We start from the raw sequence: 20,537 nt of genomic DNA on the forward strand, positions 1-20,537 counted from the left end.
TACATCTACATGATAACCCTGCAATTCACATTTAAGTGCTTGGCAGAGGGTTCATCGAACCACAATCATACTATCTCCCTACCATTCCACTCCCGAACAGCGCGTGGGAAAAACGAACATCTAAATCTTTCTGTTCGAGCTCCGATTTCTCTTATTTTATTTTGATGATCATTCCTACCTATGTAGGATGGGCTCAACAAAATATTTTCGCACCCGGAAGAGAAAGTTGGTGACTGAAATTTCGTAAATGGATCTCGCCGTGACGAAAAACGTCTTTGCTTTAATGACTTCCATCCCAACTCGCGTATCATATCTGTCACACACTCTCCCCTATTACGTGATAATACAAAACGAGCTGCCCTTTTTTGCACCTTTTCTATGTCCTCTGTCAATCCCACCTGGTAAGGATCCCACACCGCGCAGCAATATTCTGACAGAGGACGAACGAGTGTAGTGTAAGCTGTCTCTTTAGTGGACTTGTTGCATCTTCTAAGTGTCCTGCCAATGAAACGCAACCTTTGGCTCGCCTTCCCCACAATTTTATCTATGTGGTCTTTCCAACGGAAGTTGTTCGTGATTTTAACACCCAGGTACTTAGTTGAATTGACAGCCTTGAGAATTGTACTATTTATCGAGTAATTGAATTCCAACGGATTTCTTTTGGAACTCATGTGGATCATCTCACACTTTTCGTTATTTAGCATCAACTGCCACCTGCCACACCATACAGCAGTCTTTTCTAAATCGCTGTGCAACTGATACTGGTCTTCGGATGACCTTTTTAGATGGTAAATTACAGCATCATCTGCGAACAACCTAAGGGAACTGCTCAGATTGTCACCCAGGTCATTTATATAGATCAGGAACAGCAGAGGTCCCAGGATGCTTCCCTGGGGAACACCTGATATCACTTCAGTTTTACTCGATGATTTGCCTTCTATTACTACGAACTGCGACCTTCTTGACAGGCAATCACGAATCCAGTCGCACAACTGAGATGATACTCCATAGGCCCGCAGCTTGATTAGAAGTCGCTTGTGAGGAATGGTGTCAAAAGCTTTCCGGAAATCTAGAAATATAGAATCAAGTTGAGATCCCTTGTCGATAGCGGCCATTACTTCGTGCGAATAAAGAGCTAGCTGTGTTGCACAAGAACGATGTTTTCTCAAACCATGCTGATTACGTATCTATAGATTGTTCCCTTCAAGGTAATTCATAATGTTTGAATACAATATATGCTCCAAAACCCTACTGCAAACCGACGTCAAAGATATAGGTCTGTAGTTCGATGGATTACTCCTACTAACCTTCTTAAACATTGGTGCGACCTGCGCAATTTTCCAATCTGTAGGTACAGATCTATCAGTGAGCGAGCGATTGTATATGAGTGCTAAGTAGGGAGCTATTGTATCAGCGTAATCTGAAAGGAACCTTATCGGTATACAATCTGGACCTGAAGACTTGGCCTGTATCAAGCGATTTGAGTTGCTTCGCAACCCCTAAGGTATCTACTTCTAAGAAACTCATGCTAGCAGCTGTTCATGTTTCAAATTCTGGAATATTCCATTCGTCTTCTCTGGTGAAGGAATTTCAGAAAACTGCGTTCAATAACTCCGCTTTAGCGGCACAGTCATTGGTAACAGTGCCATTGGCACTGAGCAGCGCAGGTATTGACTGCATCTTGCCGCTTGTGTGCTTTACATACGACCAAAATTTCTTCGAATTTTCTACCAAATTTCGAGACAATGTTTCATTGTGGAACCTATTAAACACATCTCCCATTGAAATCCGTGCCAAATTTTGCGCATCTGTAAATTTTAGCCAATGTTCGGGATTTTGCGTTCTTCTGAACTTCGCATGCTTCTCCCGTTGCCTCTGCAACAGTGTTCGGACCTGTTTTGTGTACCATGGGGGATCAGTTCTATCTCTTACCAATTTATGAGGTATGAATCTCTCTCAATTGCTGTTGCTACTATATCTTTGAATTTGAGCCACATCTCGTCTACATTTGCATAGTCAGTTCGGAAGGAATGGAGATTGTCTCTTAGGAAGGCTTCTAGTGACACTTTATCCGCTTAATGGGTGTAGTCCGTTGGAACTTGTGCATGGGCACCAAAAGCATGGTATTTCGGATCTGTTGCACCCAAAGTTGCGTGCCTCAGACTGTTGTGGTCTGCCGTGTTTTCCTCACAGTGCTGCTGCTTGGGCCCGATCTTTTGGATGGAAGCAGGGATGGCTGCTGGGTTTATGCAGATCAGGAGCAGCTGATCTGTCACTCCAACCACTAGCAGGTATGACATGTTATAACCTTGACAGCACCATCTTCAAATCAGATGGACAACAGGGTCAGATGTGGCATTGTTGTGGTGGAGGTTTTGCTCGTCTGGGGTTCACTTCCCCGGGCTTGCAGTCAACCTGCCATCGGCTAGGATAGTCATAATTGTGTCAAAATTGGCAATTCTGTGGTGTTGTCACACCTGGATGGCTAGTGAGGATAAAATAAATGGGTATAAGCTATTCCACTGTCTGGTGTGTGTGTGTGTGGAATGAAGATGATTAGCACCCTTACCATCTTCAGAAAGTTGAAGCCCTGTGTCTCATTGGCTTCTGACATTGGTTTTTGCATAAGTGTGCCATTCAATGGGAATTCCCACACATTGTCCTTTTTATAGATGAGGCATCCTTTACAAGGAAAGGTGTGTTCAACAGCCATGGTCAACACATGTGGGCATAGTAAAATCCACACACCACCTTTGTTCCTGGTCAGCAAGAGTGCTTTGCCATCAATGTTTGGGCTGGTTTGCTAGGCGATAATCTGATCAGTCCATGCATGCTTCGCCGCCCCGCCCCCCTTCCCACCAGAAGTCTGAATGCAAACAGACACTTAATCTCATTAAGGAACACTGCCAGAGTTATTTTAATATGTCCCGCTCACTGTGCAAAAGTGTATGTGATACCAGCATGATGGTACATCAGTGCATTTCACTCATGCAGTGCAAAATCATTTGGATGAGACATTTGGTGAGAACTGGATAGGATGCAGTAGACCAGAGTCATGGCCTACACATTTACCCAAATTGATGCCTCATAATGTTTTATTAAGACAGATGAAGAGTTGACAGTGTGAATTATTGCAGCCTTTTATGCAATCCCCAGTTCGCCAGGGGTGTTTGAAAGGGTGCGACAGTCATTGCATGGTGTACCATCAAGCAGGAGGACATTATTTCAAACAGTTTTGTAGCTGTTTGAAAATAAAGGTCATGAAACATCAACTCAACCTCTCTTTTACCCCACTGCCACAAAGAAATTGAAAATGTTGCCCTGCAGACCTGCTATTGAGTTGATTCAGATTATGGATTTTATGGCTACCTTCGTGGTGATGCACGATGCTGTTAAGTGATGCTTAGTGGTGAACACTAAGGGATGCAGACTTGGGTTGCTATGTGAGAGTTTCTTGTTATGACCCACTCTCTCATCCCTCTAATACTTTGCCGGCCGCGGTGGTCTAGCGGTTCTTGGCACTCAGTCCGGAGCTGCGCGACTGCTACGGTCGCAGGTTCGAATCCTGCCTCGGGCATGGATGTGTGTGATGTCCTTAGGTTAGTTAGGTTTAAGTAGTTCTAAGTTCTAGGGGACTGATGACCATAGATGTTAAGTCCCATAGTGCTCAGAGCCATTTGAACCTCTAATACTTTATATTCATTTTAGAAACAATCTGTATACAAAGGAGTGATAATTGGGTATGTAGTATATACATTAGTATACATTCAGAGCCAAAGATACTTATTACATAGTTGTGCTATAAACAATATATGTTGAGACTTAGGCCTAAAATATTAATTTGTAAAATAAGACAATTATATTTTGCCTCATGTTGAGATATCAGTTTTTCAAACTGAAAATCTCTCGTTGAGGAAGGTGTCAAATGTCTGTGGTGAATAGACTGAGAAATTCTTGCATGCATGTTGCTCTTTCTGGGTGCTGTTACTGTGGTCTGTGAGTGTTGTGAATTCTCCATCTTCCACAAGATAATGAAAGTCCTTGACTGCTAAATATACTGCCAACAATTCAGGACTGTAGATATAATAGTCACGTTGTGTGTCGGTGAGAGACCAGGACAATATTATAAGTAGTTCAGATGTTACTTTTGCAGGTGGTGTAATGAAGCACCTCTAATGCACGTAGAAGTATCAACCATCAAAATTAAGGGAAGATCTGTTTTGGGATGAGCAAGCTGAATTACATTAGATAGTTCATCTTTTAGCTTCTTGAATAATTTTTTGGCTATGTCAGTCCGTGGAATAGGGCAGTTGTCCTTTTTCGTTGTATTTTTGCACAATTTAAACAAAGGTTGTTGGGTTTCTGTTGTATGCGTAGAATTTCACTAGGTCTAAAGAAAGACGTATTATGCTACTGTTTTACAACAAGGTATGTCTTTGATTATTTTCTCTTTTTATTCTCACTACCCGCCCAGGTGTGACAACACCACAGTATCGCCAATGGCAGGTTGGCTGCAAGCCCGGGAAAGTGAACTCCAGACGAGCAAAACCTCCAGCAGAACAATTCCACATCTGACCCTGTTGTCCTGCTGACTTGGAGGCAGTGCTGTTAAGGGTCTAACATGTCACACCTGCTACTGGTTGGTGTGACAGATCAGCTGCTCCTGACCTGCATATACCCAGCAGCCATCCCTGCTTCCATCCAAAAGATCAGGCCCAAGCAGCAGCACTGTGAGGAAAACACAGCAGACCACAACAGTCCGGGGCAAGCAAGTTTGGGTGTAACAGATCCAAAATACCATGCTTTTGGTGCCCATGCACAAGTTCCAATGGACTACACCCATTAAGCAGTGTTGCCCAGTATGTAGCCAGAAAACTCGACTGTGCATCATCTCGAAATGAGGCACACATGGACATCTTCATTTGGGTCTCAAATGTATGCAAGAAATGTTCCACCACAGAGTTAGACGGCAGGTGAAACAGGATGTTAGTCAGGTGCTGGATACCACTGCAAATGCAAAAGTCTTAAAACTCCTGTGACAGAAATTGCAGACCATTATCACATATGAGAGTTCAGGGGGAGCCCTATATGGCAAAAATGACTAACAACTTGTGACACCAATGATAATGTGGAGGACAGTTTGGTGATGTATAGGAAAATTGACAATGCATCAATCACCAATGACAACATGGTTCCCAAAAAAAGGACCTGCAAAGTCGACATGCACACTGTCCCAAGGGTGCTCCAATATTGGCCAAGGGGAAAAACTGACATGGCAAGACAGTCTGGTTTTGTGCACAAGCCATGCAAGTCCACACAGAATGTTCAGTACTGTGGTTTATCATGGCCAGTAGATGTGATGATGTGCTGAAGCCTTCATATGAGTTGTACTCCAGAGCAACACATGCAGCAGCTGAGTTTGTGAGGATGAGTTTGTGAGGACGCAGTGCAGGAGGAACAACCAATCGACAGTTTTGCTCATCCATGCCGAGCATGAGGACCCCATGGACAACAGTGAGTCGATCACGTGGGAGAAACAATGTATGTCATGGTGAAGGTGCCTCCAAGAGAGCACACGTAGGCCATCCCACCTGGACAGCTGAAACGGTTTTCCGAAGCAGCAGTTTGTCAGCCGTGGTGTCTGAGATCTTCTATGCCATTAAAGGAAAACTCCATCAAAATGTGCTGCAAGTCATCACACAAGGTGAAAACAAGAACTCCTGGTTCGGTCCCACTGGTAATTGTGACCATGCATACACATTTGCATGCTTGGCAGTTGACACAATCAAGTGTTATAACAATAATTACTGAGAAATAGCGCCATTATCTACAGTTTGTTGGTGGTCCTATCCAGTAGCTTGGAATGAAGAGTGAATAAGGAAACTATCGGCTTGTGATGGTGATGAGTAAGAACTTCTCCCCATTCGAGAAAGATCAAAACTTTTTGATTGCAAAAATGATATCCAGTGCCTCCTTTTCCACCTGTGAATAATTATGTTACACCACAGAAAGTGCCTTCAGTGCATAAACAATGGACTACCCGGTGTTATCCCGGTTCTGATGCGACGTGACTGCACAAATGCCATACTGGGGTGCATCACAGGCCCGAGTTAATGGTTTACCACACCTATATGAAGCCAAACAGGGAATGGACCCCAAACACTGCTTAAGGGACTGAAAAGCCTTTTGAAATTCTGCAGACATGACAGATTTGTCACCTTTTTGGTGAAGCCAGTTAAGAATGGTTAATGCTGGTGTCCTGGGGAATGAACGTAGCGTAATATGAAATCTTGCCAAAAAAAGAATTTGATCTCTTTCTGGTTCTTGGGCACCAGCAAGTTGACAATGTCTTTCACATGCTCATACACACAGACGAGGCTGTCTTTGCTAAGCACATGACCTCAAAATGCGGCTTTGGGGAAAAAAAACTATTTTTCCAACTTGCAACAAAGGCTGTTCTCCAGAAGATGTTAGAAAACTGCCTGTAGTCTTTGTAAATGCTCCTCTTGCATGGAACCTGTGACCCATATGTCATTGAGGTGGCTTACACAACAAAGATTGCCTTGAATGAACTATCCCAAATTGATAAATTCTAGTCGCTGAGTGGATTCCAAAATGCAAATGATTAAACTGATAATGCCCAAAGGGGTTGTTAAGCACTAAGAAATGCAGAGAAGTTGTGGTCCAATTGCAACTGGAGGTGTGTGTCAATATGTGAAAAATACTGCCCTCCCTGGCAACTTTGTCAGCTACTCCTCCAGCTGCATCATCAGATACGAATCCATGAAATATTGTGCCTTGACCATCTGTTTAAAAATGCCACAAAGGCGCACAGTGTCTGGTTTCTGAACTGCCACCAAAGAGGTGGCCCACTGACTCAACAAAATAGAAGACACGATGCTGAGGTCCTGCCAACAGCCTTGACCTTGTTGCGCATCATGAAGGAAATGGCATGGGGGCAACAAAATTTAGTCATTGCAGGTGGCTTAAGGGAGACGTGTACCTTGAAATTTTCTGCTTGGCCCAAGGTGTTCTCAAACAACTGTAGTAAAGAGTCCAAATCTTGAAAGGTGGACTTGATGAGACCCTAAATGTGCTTCATAAACTCTCTGGAAACCAAAAACAGAAACAGAAAAAGCATTTAAGCCAAAAATATTTTGCGCCAATGGTGAATTCACCATTAACTGCATAAGTTGCCTTTCCACATTCTTATGGCATGAAGAGATTGAGGATTTCCCCCTCAAAGGAATACATTGTTTACTATAAGACACAACATGATGTAGTTATATTTACAATGTAGGGCAGCCCAAAAGCTTGTATGTATCCAAGTTAATTAGGCTAACCTGTAGAAGACTGGTGTGTGGCACACAGAGACACATAATAGAGACACTTAACATTAGCTTTTGAGCTCTCTGTTTTTTTCTAGTAAGAGTACACACAATCACACACTTAACCACAGACACTCAAATATATGTGTTTCTGAGCATCACACACCAATCCTCTATAGCTAAGTGGTTGCCTTTCCCTTATTTTACATTTTTTTCATCCAGGAATTTCCATTATTGTTATTAATTAGTCTAACTGTTGTTCTTATATCTACCTGAAACTCAGATGGTCACTCATCATTTACCGACAACAGGAGAATATGCTGGGGCAGTGCTTGTGGGGTGTCATAGGCAGCCTTTGAGTCCAGGCCTCTGACGACTATCTTGCAGCTCGCTGACTGTCACAAACAATTGCTAAATGACATTTCTTGTGTCCAACCCCACATGTGGCCTCCATGTATGGTCAGTCCTGTTGAACATTTATCAAATGACAATCTGAGCAGGACCACTGGCTTGCCTACTGAGCGAAAACAGGTGTGGAAAGAGACTGACACAAAGAACCTGAAAAACATCACGAGTGAGGATTACGACACTTCAGTTTACACATACTCAATGAGCCTGACACGGGTGACAATGGGCAGCGCTGTGACGTCACCGCATTTGAGTTATCACATGTGTCATGTCAGTGGAAGATATGGTTGCCTGTCACACCCCACAGGGTACCGGGAACTTTTTACTGTGCATGTCTAACTTTGCCACCTGCCAATTGTCGGAAAGTTTTTCCTTTGCCATTGCTATAATATCAAATGATTCAGCAATCTTAGCAACATTGGCTAAAGAAGGGTAGGACAAGGCCAATGCCATAGTTTGTACCTCCGGGTCAGGTGTTAACCGTATGATTGTATTCCTAATTACTGAGTCCACATACAAGGGAGCACACTGGGGCCACTTAAACCAACAGTAGTGTGAAAGACCTTGTAGGTCAGCAACCCACACCACATATGACTGCCTGAGGCACTTGTGGTGTTGGTTAAACTGTAAATGTGCTGCCAACATGTGTGTTTGATGACCAAAATACTGTGTGAGCAACGAACAGAGGTCACCAAAGTTAAGTTCTTCCGGGTCAGTTAAGGGCCTCAGATTCTGTACAACCTCCTATAATCCCCAACTGCTGGACAATAACAAGGCAGCCTTATCAACTGGACTGCTGATACGTCTTACCTGGCAGTACAGCAAGAAAGGGTGCATGTAATTCTCTCACCGTTCCATTGAAGTCAGCGAATGGGGTCATGGGCCAACATGGCATGGGTATCAAGTAATTGTACATTATGTTTGGGCAGTTCCTGCGTCTGCTCCAGCTTTTGGAGGTGAAACTACTACTGCCAGCATTGCAAAAACACCCAGTCTGTGGTGGCCATGATTTAACACTGCAAAGAACGAAAAGCATCACACACATAAGAACTTTCTACATTGGCACTTAGTCACCACTTAGTATCTGCATAGGCATGACAGTTCTGCAGAATTGTAAGTCAGCATAAATGTAACTGTACTATGGTGGGTTGATTACAAGCCCAGATAGCTGAACCCTATAAGAGGCAACAAATGTTGATGTGCAAGTCAATCTACGGGAGAGCAGAGAGTCTGAACACCATGAGCAGAACAAGCATAGAGGGAAACACGACCAGGGCAAGAGACTGACATCTGACCACATGGAAACATAGCACTGCATGGGGCGAAGGCACGGTCCGCGGCCATTCAAATTAGCATTAGAACTGCCGGGCTATGTGTATTGTCACTGGCATGTAAACACCTAGGTCAGTGGCTCTGTCCACACACTGTCCATGAGAGCATTCTGTATTATTCCACTGCAATAACCACACCAGCTCTTCTGTATACATCTCAATGTCTGCTGATGGGGGATAATTAATATTCTAAATGTGAAAGTCGTTGGTGTGACACATGATAACCCAAGAATGATATCTCTTTCTTGCCAAAAGTGCATTTTCCTGCGTTAAATTTAAGTGATATTGACCCAGCCACTTGAAAAGCTGATGCGTATTTGTTAAAAGTTCTTTGTCTGATGCTGAAGCCACTAGAATATCATTTAAGTAGGAATACACATAAGGCAAATGATGCAAAATGCTACGACGGGGAATGTTGTGCTGCATTGTTTAGACCAAATGGCATTTTCAAAAATTTGTAAGTCCAAGTGGTGTAATCACAGTTGTTTTACTCACATTTTCTGATGCAACAGTAATGTGGTGGTAAGCTTGAATAAGGTCAGTTAAGAGAATATATTTCTGTTGGAGAGATCACAGTTGAAATCTTGTAAAAAAGGTATTGGGATTAGTCTGTCACCATGTGACAGCATTTAAAACTTGATAATTTCCACAGTGACACCAAGTTCCATCTTTCTTTGAAACAAATTTGAGAGGACTAGACTTGGTCTTTTAGAAAGACAAGATATTCCAAGGTTGATCAACTCTAGAAATTCTAATTATGCTTGAACTAATTTTTGTTGGTTATAAGCATCTGGCTTGTGCATGCACAGGAGGTCCGGTAATTGTGATCGTGTTTTGAACATTAACTTCAGAAAACAGTTATTAGGTTTCTCTATGAGTAGATTAAGACAGATCTTTATCAGACTCTTGATATTTGTGCTGTGCATCAATCAAAATCACTAAACTGCCAGTAGGTACTTCTGCGAAGCCTGTGCTGGGGATTAGAGCTCGTTGGTCAAGCAACTTTTTGGGCTTTATCAAGCAACAGAGCATAGTAGCTCTAATACTCAACACCAGTGATTGGCCGATAAACATCTGCAAGAAGAAATGGCCATGGAAATCTTCTTTGAAGGTCTGTTTTCAGACTCGGTATGTGTTCACCATGTGGGCATGTGTATTACATAACCATTTGCAGCTTAATATTGCTGTTTCAGAATGTTTTTGTGATCTAGTACTGTTTTTGGCAGTATGGAAACATCAGTTCTGGAATCACCTAAAAATTGAAGACTTTTTTGTGCCAGTTATGAATAAACAGGACAATTTAGCCTCCTGACTCTGTACCACGTCAAGTGGGAAGCATTTTAGGTCTCCATGTGGGCCCTAGCAGACGGTCAAGAAACAAATGAGCATGATGGTGTATGTTTCTTCATACTCTGCTTAAATTTACAATGGTATTGACACATGGGATGTTTCTGTGCATGCCCCAGTGTTTCAATGTGGTTCTCGGTTGTGTCCAAGTTCATAGCTGAATCTGGCTCATTAGTTGTAAAACCTGGTTTTCCAGACGAGAAAACCTATGATCTTTGGATAGTGGCGAAACAGTTTTGGTAATATATATAAACTGACTGAGTGCCGTGTTCTCATAAGAGATTTTGTTAGCTGTAGAAACCATCGCATCTAGACTTACATCTTTATTAGCTGCTAGGATAGAATGTTCATTGGTTGATAGTTGTTGGAGGAATACATTTCTTAAAAAAATCATTGCTTAATTGCATTCTAACAAAAGAGCACTTCTCTGTAAGCAAAGCAGATGGTTTTTGTCTCCTAGTTCTACCTCAGTTAGCAATTATTTTACTTTATATGACTGATTCCTCAAATTCTGAGCAGTCATGGTTTTAGGTTTGTGTATGAGAAAGCAGACAAAGATGATATGGATATGGATATGGATATGGAATCAGAAATTAGGCATCCCTAATGACTGTGTCGATGAGTCATTGAACCCTAATCTTCCTTCCTTCCGAAATTAGCTCAGCAACTTTGCTATCTAGTGGTCATGAAAGGCAGTGATGTTCTGTCATATTGTTTCTTGTATTTGTGATAACAAATTGAGGTTCCGCTTCTAAAAACCATATTTTTCACATTTTCCCACCAGAAAGATCACAGCCTTAAATTGATACAGTAAATTTGAATAATGTTTGTGATTTTTAAATACTCATCTCTAATTTGTGTCATCAGTTGTGGTTCTGGGTAAAATAACTATTTATTTAGCACCACTTTTTGTTACACAGAACAGCAGCACAAAACTATAATGAATGCACATATCTTTTAACAACAATATTGCAGTAGATAGACAGTAACAAAGAACTATATAATCTAATGTGTATTCATACTTTGTCATATTTTGTTGCATCATTTGCGGTTACAGTTACATGTCTTCAATACTACCATATGTTTCTGTACGACATGCTCAAATATTTTATTAAATGTCATTGACTGAATTACTAAACTAAGAGTTAGAGAAATATCCTATAGTGTTGTCTTGTTTTGTATACACAGTGTGATAATAACAATTTATAGTCATAAATGGTTACACTAAAGTAAAATGTCAGTGAATTTATTGTTTGAGATTACCTATTCAAATTGTGCTATATGTGAACTGTGTTTTTACCTTTTTTCATTAACACGACTCTTACATGAACCTTAATTTTTAGACTGTTCCTGAAACCCTTGGGAATTTGAAGGCTTTAGTCACCCTCAAATTAGATGATAATGAACTTGTAGGATTGCCAAACAACATGGGCAAATTATCCAGTTTGGAAGAGCTGATTGTGAGTCAAAATGACTTAACAATGCTTCCAGCTTCAATTGGACTTCTGAGGAAGCTTCACATTCTGAATGTAGATGATAACATTTTGCAAGAACTTCCACCAGGTAATGTTGTGAAGGAATTTAAGTGAAACTTATTTTATGCTAATTAATGTCTCGACTACTCCCTGTTTCACTCCTCACACCACTTTTTCATGAAGTTGTATCTGTAATTGAATGTGAATTCTCCTTGTGAGTCTTCCTCTTCCCACTGAGCGAGGTGGCGCAGTGATTAGCACACTGGACTCGCATTCGGGAGGACGACGGTCCAATCCCACGTCCGGCCATCCTGATTTAGGTTTTCCGTGATTTCCCTAGATCACTTCAGGCAAATGCCGGGATGGTTCCTTTGCAATGGCACGGCCGATTTCCTTCCCCATCCTTCCCTAACCTGAGCATGTTCTCCGTCTCTAATGACCTCGTTGTCGACGGGACGTTAAACACTAATCATCATCATCATCATCATCATCATCTCCTCCTCCTCCTCCTCCTCCTCCTCCTCCTCCAGAACACTAAAGTTTACTGTGTAAATTCATTGTGTTTTATGTAGTTATAAAATCTGTTCAAGTAAGCCTCCATATTTTCTGCTGTCCCATGGACACATAGTCCAAGACTACAGAATTCATTTCATGACTGTGAGAATATTATAACAAGCACAGTCTCGTCTGTTTTTTTAGTATACAGTGAATATTTTATGATATATGAAAAATGTTAAGAATTCACTCAGATGTGCAGTGAAGCACTAATCATACATTGTAATATGTTAGATGGACAGGGAGTTTCATTGAGTGCAGACTGTAGTTATCATCCATTTTAGCAAACAATGCTCAAGCTGATAGTCACGTCACAGCTATATGATGAAGGGCATTTAATCTTTAGATAGGGGCCTCCACTGTCTCTATGGCATATTTTGTGAACCTTTCTCCAAGGGGAAGTACTTGTTTTTAGTTATCTTTTCTTCCATTGATTGGACTTACTGTGTAGTAACTTTTAACTTTATTTACGTATTGGTGTTCTAAAGTTATGACCTGGGTGCTTATGACCTCAGTTTGTGTTTGTGCTCTAAAACAAAAGTAAAAAAGTTCAACAGGAGAGGTTTTAATTAGAGACAGTGCACATTTTTTGCCATTTGCATTTTCCTTTTCTCTTGGGAACCTGTTAAAAATAAAGGCTACAGAACAATACACTGCTTTTTGTTAGTTAGTTTAGGAAGAAAAATTGTGATACAAGTAGCACTTTGAGGTCCAGTCATGGAGGGGGGTGGGGAAAGAGGGTCCAGAAAACCAAGCCATTTTTGCCATTATTTATAATGTTTCTGCCACATTAGTATAAAACTTATGAATGAAAGTAACTTTCGCTTGATGTGACACTGACAAGTAACATAGCTATGAAACTTGGACCATACTGCTACAGCATAGCACAGAAACTAGCTGGAAGGATGACATAGTGATACAAACAGAATTGATATTTTTGTTCAAAGACAATAATTACACTGAAGTCATGGTCACATATGAAAGTCCTCTGGACAATTACAAAGGGTTGGACATGGTTCTTAATACGGCGTGTGATCACCACGGACAGCAATGCATGCTCTGCAACCTGCTCCCATGCTGCTCACGAAGTTGGTAAGGGGTTTGTGTGGTAGGGCATTCCAATCCTCCGACACTGCAATTGGCAGGTGCATGGGGATGCTGCAATATGACTACCCAGCTTTTGCATCCCACACGTGCTTGACGTGGTTTAAGTTGGGGGAATGGGCAATCCTGTCCATTTACTGAATATCCTCTCATTCCAAGAGCTCCTCCACCAGAATTGTTTGATGCATTTGTGCATTGTCAGATTGATTCCTTTGGATATGAACACATTGTTCAATAACGAGATAAAAATGTTTTTTTACACAGACATTATGATTATTTTCATAAGGGAAACTGGTTTTCCTAACTGACACACTATTCATGAATTTGGAGGAAACTAGTAAGATACATAATGGATTGAAAAATATATTTTGTTAATCCTCGTGGAATAGTTGTTTTCTTGTAACCTGTGTTTAGTGTGTGAATACTGTACTGAAATAGTTAAACTTTTTTAATTTTAGAAATTGGAAGCTGTTCCAGCCTGTCCATATTAAGTGTGTGTGGAAATAAACTCCATAACATCCCTGCTGAAATTGGACACCTGTCAAAATTGTGTGTATTGAATTTGAGTAAAAATCGTCTGAAAAATTTACCTGTTTCAATTTTGAATCTCACACAACTTAATGCTCTGTGGCTATCAGACAACCAGAGTATGCCTCTGCCCACTTTGCAACAAGAAATGGACAGAGAAACTAATCAAATGGTTTGTGTGAATTTTATGTTACCACAGAGCTCCCAGAAATATCACATTTCAGGTGAGTTTTGACTTCATATACAGCATGTAATTATTTTTATTTTATTTTAGAATGTATTTGACATAGATCATTTCATTTTGTATTTGTAATGTATGGATGACAACACCCCCCCCCCCCCCCACCCTCCTCATTCCCGTACAATTCCTTAAAGATCTTTCGCCCCCACCCCCCCACCCCACCCCTCTCTTTCACTAGTTCCATTGAATTCCTTCAGTGGCAGTGGTGATAAGGACAGTTTTTCAATTGGAGCTTGCAGTGGAGTTATAACAGTAAAATATCATACATTCTTTGTGTTACTGTGCTTTATGAATGTGGAGTGTACAGATTCAGTGTACCCATCTCTGACTCAGAAATTGATAGTTCACTAAATTGTAATATCATAAACACATGAAATATTCTGATTTGGACCTTCTGCTTTCCATGAAATCCTGGTTTCAAATATTATCCATAAAATTGTACAGTCCACTGTAATTGAATTGGAAGATAGTTGCTGCATTGAGGGGGTACAGCCCTATTTTGTGAGTACACTGATTCAAGGAAACCATCAGTAAATGCCATGGCCAACATGTTAATGTTTAAAAAATTCCACAATCATATATTGTTTCAAAGACTTTGCATAAGATGAATGACATTTAGAAAGAAGAGAGTGCACCTAGATAGGAATAACATTATGGAGGACATAAGCATGAGTGACAACAATATAAATCCTAACAACTGAATAAGGGTAGCTGCCAATCGAAGCAGAAAGCATTTCTTTCATAAAACATTGTTCAGACATTCTTTTTATGTCTACCCGTGTGTGTGTGTGTGTGTGTGTGTGTGTGTGTGTGTGTGTGTGTGTGTGTGGTTTCCCCCCCCCCCCCCCCCCCCTCTCTCTCTCTCTTTTTGGGGCAGTTAGAAAATGACATCTCGGTTTCACTTTTTTCTATGAACAACTGCAGTAAGGAAAGTACAATACTGTAATGATCATGAATCTGCTTATTCTCTAATTTACAGCAAACAAAGTAGTCTGTTAGCAAAGCTGTGATTGTCCTTTGCGTCATAAGATAATGCACAATCATTTCAAAATGGATGTAAATTGTAAATGGATGTTCATCAATAGACAACATACAAATACACACTGATATTAAGATAACCTTTTTGAAGTATTTAAATAAATATTATGCAGTATTGCTGGAAATTCAGTTAAAAGATGAAGTGCTTTTGGAATAGAGTTTTGGTTTTGTGTGGTGCGGCATTAGCAAGTGGTTTGGTGGAAAATATCACTCATAAGTACGTACTTGTCTCCCTTTGTCATTTCATGTTGTTATCTATCCATATTATTATTTTTCAGAGATGGAAAGAGTAAGAATACAGGAAATAACCAAACGACCAGATACCAAAACAAGGCGGACAAAACAACATATAAGCTTTGCAGCAGATGCAGTTGCTGAAGAACCAGGTCGCCTGATGCGAGCCCCAACTCCATACCCAAAAGAACTACGTGCAATGGCTAAGCATGCTAGGGCAATTCAGCAGATCCAAAAAAAGACTGAGAAAGAGGTGAGTTTAAAGTTTACGGTGCTACTATTTTTAGTACAGTACAGAAAGGGAATAAAATTCTTTGCAGTTTATTCCCTCTTGTTGAAGGCCACATAGTAAAGATCAATGACATATATTCAAAGGGAGCATTTTGGGCTGTAGTAAACCTTTTCTCATGTATAGCGTGATGCTTCCATTGTTTTTATCATTTGAGGGCATTTAACCCCAAAAAGAACATGAATTTGAAACTTAAAACTGTAATTAAAAACTACATCTACACCCACATGAGTACTCTGCAGATCACATTTAAGTGTCCAGCAAAGGGTTCAACAAACCACCTACGTAATAGCTCTCTATTGTTCCAATCTTTAACAACACGTTGAAAAAAATGAACACCTACCTCTTTCCACGTGAGCTCTGATTTCCGTTATTTTATTGTGATGACCATTTCTCCCTATGTGATTCGAAGTCAACAAAATATTTTTGCATTTGGAGGGGAAATTTGGTGATTGAAATTTCATGAGAAGGTTCCGCCGCAACGAAAACGCCTTTCTTTTAATGATGTCCACTCTAAATCCTGTATCATGTCAGTGACACTCTCCCCCCTGTTTTGTGATAATACAAAACATGTTGCTCTTCTTTGAGCTTTCTCAATGTACTTTGTTCATTCTGTCTGGTAAGGATCCCAGACCATGCAGCAGAACTCCAAAAGAGGATGGACAAGTGTAATATTAGGCAGTCTCTTTAGTAGATCTGTTACATTTTCCAAGTGTTCTATCAGTAAAATGCAGTCTTTGGTTGCCTTCCCCACAACATTTTCTGTGTGTTCTTTCCAATTAAGGTTGTTCATAATTGTAATTTGTAGGTATTTAGTTGAATTTATGGCCTTTAGATTTGACCGATTAATCGTGTAATTGCAGTTTAACGGATTCCTTTTAGAATTTGTGGATGACCTCACACTTTTCATTATTTAAGGTCAATTGCAAATTTTCGCACCATACATATATATTTTCTGCATTGTTTTGCAATTTGTTTTGATCTTCTGATGACTACTACACGATAAATGACAACATCATGGGCAAACAACCTGAGATGGTTGCTCAGATTGTCTCCAAAATCGTTTATACTGATAAGGAACAGCAGAGGGCCAATAACACTACTTTAGGGAATGACAGAAATTACTTCTGTTCCACCCAGTGAATTTCTGTCAATTACTATGAACTATGACCTGTCTGACAGGAAATCACAAATCCAGTCACATAACTGAGATGGCATTCCATAAGCATGCATGTTGACTGCAAGCTGCTTGTGAGGTACACTGTCAAAAACCTTCTGGAAATCTAGAAATGTGGAATCAATTTGAAATCCCGTCATTAGTACTCTACACTTTGTGTGGGTAAAGAGCTAGTTGTGTTTCAAAGAACAATGTTTTCTAAATTAGTGTTGACTGTGTATCAATATACCATTCTCTTTGAGGTAATTCATAATGTTCGAACACATTATATTTTCCAAAAACGTGCCGCATATTGGCGTTAATGATAAGTGTCTGTAATTTAATGACTTACTCCTACTACCTTTCTTGGATATTAGTGTGACCTGTGCAACTTTTCAGTCTATTGGTACAGATCTTTTGCTGAGCGAGCAGTTGTATATGATTGTTAAGTGTGAAGCTATTGCATCAGCATACTTTGAAAGGAACATAATTGGTCTGGACCAGAAGACTTGCTTAACTAAGGTGAAAGGTTCATACCTAGACTGTGAAATACTTATATGTCTAGATAGCAAGTACTCTTTTAGTTAGGTACCATTTTTCCATCACTTTTCAAGTTACAAGAGTGTATTCTCAAAAATTGTGGAATGTCTGCAATATATCCGTGTACATTTGACCTAACTTATTTACTTTACTCGAAATGATTTCAGCCTTTTATTTCTTGGGAGGGGGGAGGGGGGGGGGGGACAGAAATGGCTGGTTCAAATGGCTCTGAGCACTATGGGACTCAACTGCTGTGGTCATCAGTCCTCTAGAACTTAGAACTACTTAAACCTAACTAACCTAAGGACATCACACACACATCCATGCCCAAGGCAGGATTCGAACCTGTGACCGTAGCAGTCGCACGGTTCTGGGGACAGAAAATTCAGAGGATAGGATACCAGATCTGCTAAATAAGCTGGATTCCATTGTTTTTCTATTACCTAAGTAACTTTATGGGAAAATGCATTGCCCTGATAAGATGATTCCCCCATTTTGCAATCCAGTCTGCTGATTATTTATTTACTTATTTATTTATTTGTTCATTCATTCATTCATTCAGTTGATGCAGGAGATAGTGTACATTTTGGCCATTGTACTCTTAGTTTTATGCTGCAGAAGGTAATAAATACAAATTTTCTTAGCGTCCCAGAAAACATTGGCCGTAAGTTTTCCAAGCATTACTTTGACTGAGGTGTGGCTCCTGGTGTAAAGTATATGCACGTTTCATGTGCAGTAATCAATCAGGACACAAAATCAACTGGATTATTTTTCTATGTTAAAACAACACCGAGAAATTAGAATTAAGTCTCTGTATCTCAGCTGTTGAAAGTGGAGACTCCCCACTAAATGGGTACAGGGTGTTGATGTTCTCCCCACTGATGACTTCTCAGTCTGGTTCCAGTTACCAGATTGAGTAGCTGCTGAAAGGAGGCTACCAAACTTTGTTCTCAGTAGGATCAACATGATACTCTTCAGCCAACTGGCTATGTTTAAACATTAAAACAACACCAAGAATATCACTAACAAAATTTACCAAATAGCTGAGAGATCTATTCTACATACCTCAAGAAATATAATGAATCAACCTTTCACTTTGTGAAGCAAAGAATATTCATCTGCAATCAGTGGGTAGGCAAATGGAATTACTATTGTTCAAGTACAGACCGTTTGTGCACAACCTCGCAATGTTTTGAGTTTTAGGGGCCTAATGCACATAATTAAATGGGTGAAAGTGAAGCTCAGAACACGCTTTTCCAGTTTGGGAGTGGGATTTTCAACAGAAGCACTAAGATGGTAATTGCTCCAATATTGAAACAGGAGATTCCCATCTAAAGTCATCAGTCAAATATTTATACATTATTACTAAAACAGTGAACTAAGGCCCACCTTTCACCTGTTGTAGAAAGATGTGACTGTAATATCAGTTTACCCAGTAATCAGGCCTGGAACTGGTACTGTCTAAGGAGCATGGCATCTGGTGCTGAACTAATACTTTATATTATGCTGACCAAAAGACATCCCCCTAAAACTTTTATTGGGAGGACATTTCCTCAAGTCATGAAACAAGGCCATATTAATCGGTGATATAAATGTTTATCATGTGGTTAAAATGCAGTGGCATCCTAAAAAACTGTTACAATAATTAACAGACAACAGATAGCTTAAAGGAATGTGTCCAGAAGGATGTGTTTAATCTGACAGTGTTAATTCCAAATTTGATCAGAGTGTATATGCCCCAGGATAACCAGGAAATCTGGGAAAAACCTGTAATTTTTTTAGTTTCCCAGGAATGTTTCGTTGGTTTAGTTTTCATTTAATTCTCATAATTTTGACTGGTAAGAACTGATACTGTTACAGAGAATATTACTTTAGCCCCCAACTGCCACAATAAAACATAAACTTGAGAATAACACTAAAATAAAACTTAAGTTGCGAAGAAAATGCACCATTTACAGCAACAACACACAGTGCACACACAGGCATCTGCCAACAGTAAAATGTGTCAAAGGCTTTAGGATGAAGACTATGCAATACTTCATGACAATAAGCTCCTTTCGATGAGCATGACTGTTTGCATTTCTAAACGGCACCGTACATGAGTGATGGATCATAGCAATCTGTCTGATAGATGATCAGTTACTTCGTAGATCATGTGTGTGGGCCAACCACTGTTCGCATGAAAATCCCAATCAATCTGATGGATTGCATGCAATTCATTCCTTTGCCCACATTGAGTAAGAAATTTGCATTAGAATTTAAAGTTACCCAGAGACTACAAACAGCTCTTGAGAGGTATAGTGAAAGCTGCAGTTGTCCTTTATATCAAGAAGTACACTCCTGGAAAATGAAATAATAACACCGTGAATTCATTGTCCCAGGAAGGGGAAACTTTATTAACACATTCCTGGGGTCAGATACATCACATGATCACACTGACTGAACCACAGGCACATAGACACAGGCAACAGAGCATGCAGCAATGCAGGCTGCTATTCTCCCATGGAGACGATCGTAGAGATGCTGGATGTAGTCCTGTGGAACGGCTTGCCATGCCATTTCCACCTGGCGCCTCAGTTGGACCAGCGTTCGTGCTGGACGTGCAGACCGCGTGAGACGACGCTTCATCCAGTCCCAAACATGCTCAATGGGGGACGGATCTGGAGATCTTACTGGCCAGGGTAGTTGACTTACACCTTCTAGAGCACGTTGGGTGGCACGGGATACATGCGGACGTGCATTGTCCTGTTGGAACAGCAAGTTCCCTTGCCGGTCTAGGAATGGTAGAACGATGGGTTCGATGACGGTTTGGATGTACCGTGCACTATTCAGTGTCCCCTCGACGATCACCAGAAGTGTACGGCCAGTGTAGGAGATCGCTCCCCACACCATGATGCCGGGTGTTGGCCATGTGTGCCTCGGTCGTATGCCGTCCTGATGATGGCGCTCACCTTCACGGCGCC

The 20,537-nt window shown here is 40.7% G+C and overlaps 1 protein-coding gene across 3 annotated transcripts in view; it reads left to right on the forward strand.

Annotated features, from left to right (window-relative positions):
- The window catches only part of LOC126298742 (protein lap1-like), a 176,419-nt gene that overhangs the window by 108,892 nt on the left and 46,990 nt on the right, over positions 1-20,537 (forward strand). For all 3 annotated transcript variants that reach the window (XM_049990186.1, XM_049990185.1, XM_049990187.1), the window contains 3 exons: positions 11,758-11,977; positions 14,007-14,300; positions 15,634-15,842. In XM_049990186.1, coding sequence (XP_049846143.1) covers positions 11,758-11,977; positions 14,007-14,300; positions 15,634-15,842 — 723 coding nt within the window. The remainder of the gene's footprint in view (positions 1-11,757; positions 11,978-14,006; positions 14,301-15,633; positions 15,843-20,537) is intronic.

The sequence above is a fragment of the Schistocerca gregaria genome, chromosome X, assembly GCF_023897955.1.
Source record: "Schistocerca gregaria isolate iqSchGreg1 chromosome X, iqSchGreg1.2, whole genome shotgun sequence".
NCBI classification, from domain to species: Eukaryota; Metazoa; Arthropoda; class Insecta; order Orthoptera; family Acrididae; genus Schistocerca; species Schistocerca gregaria.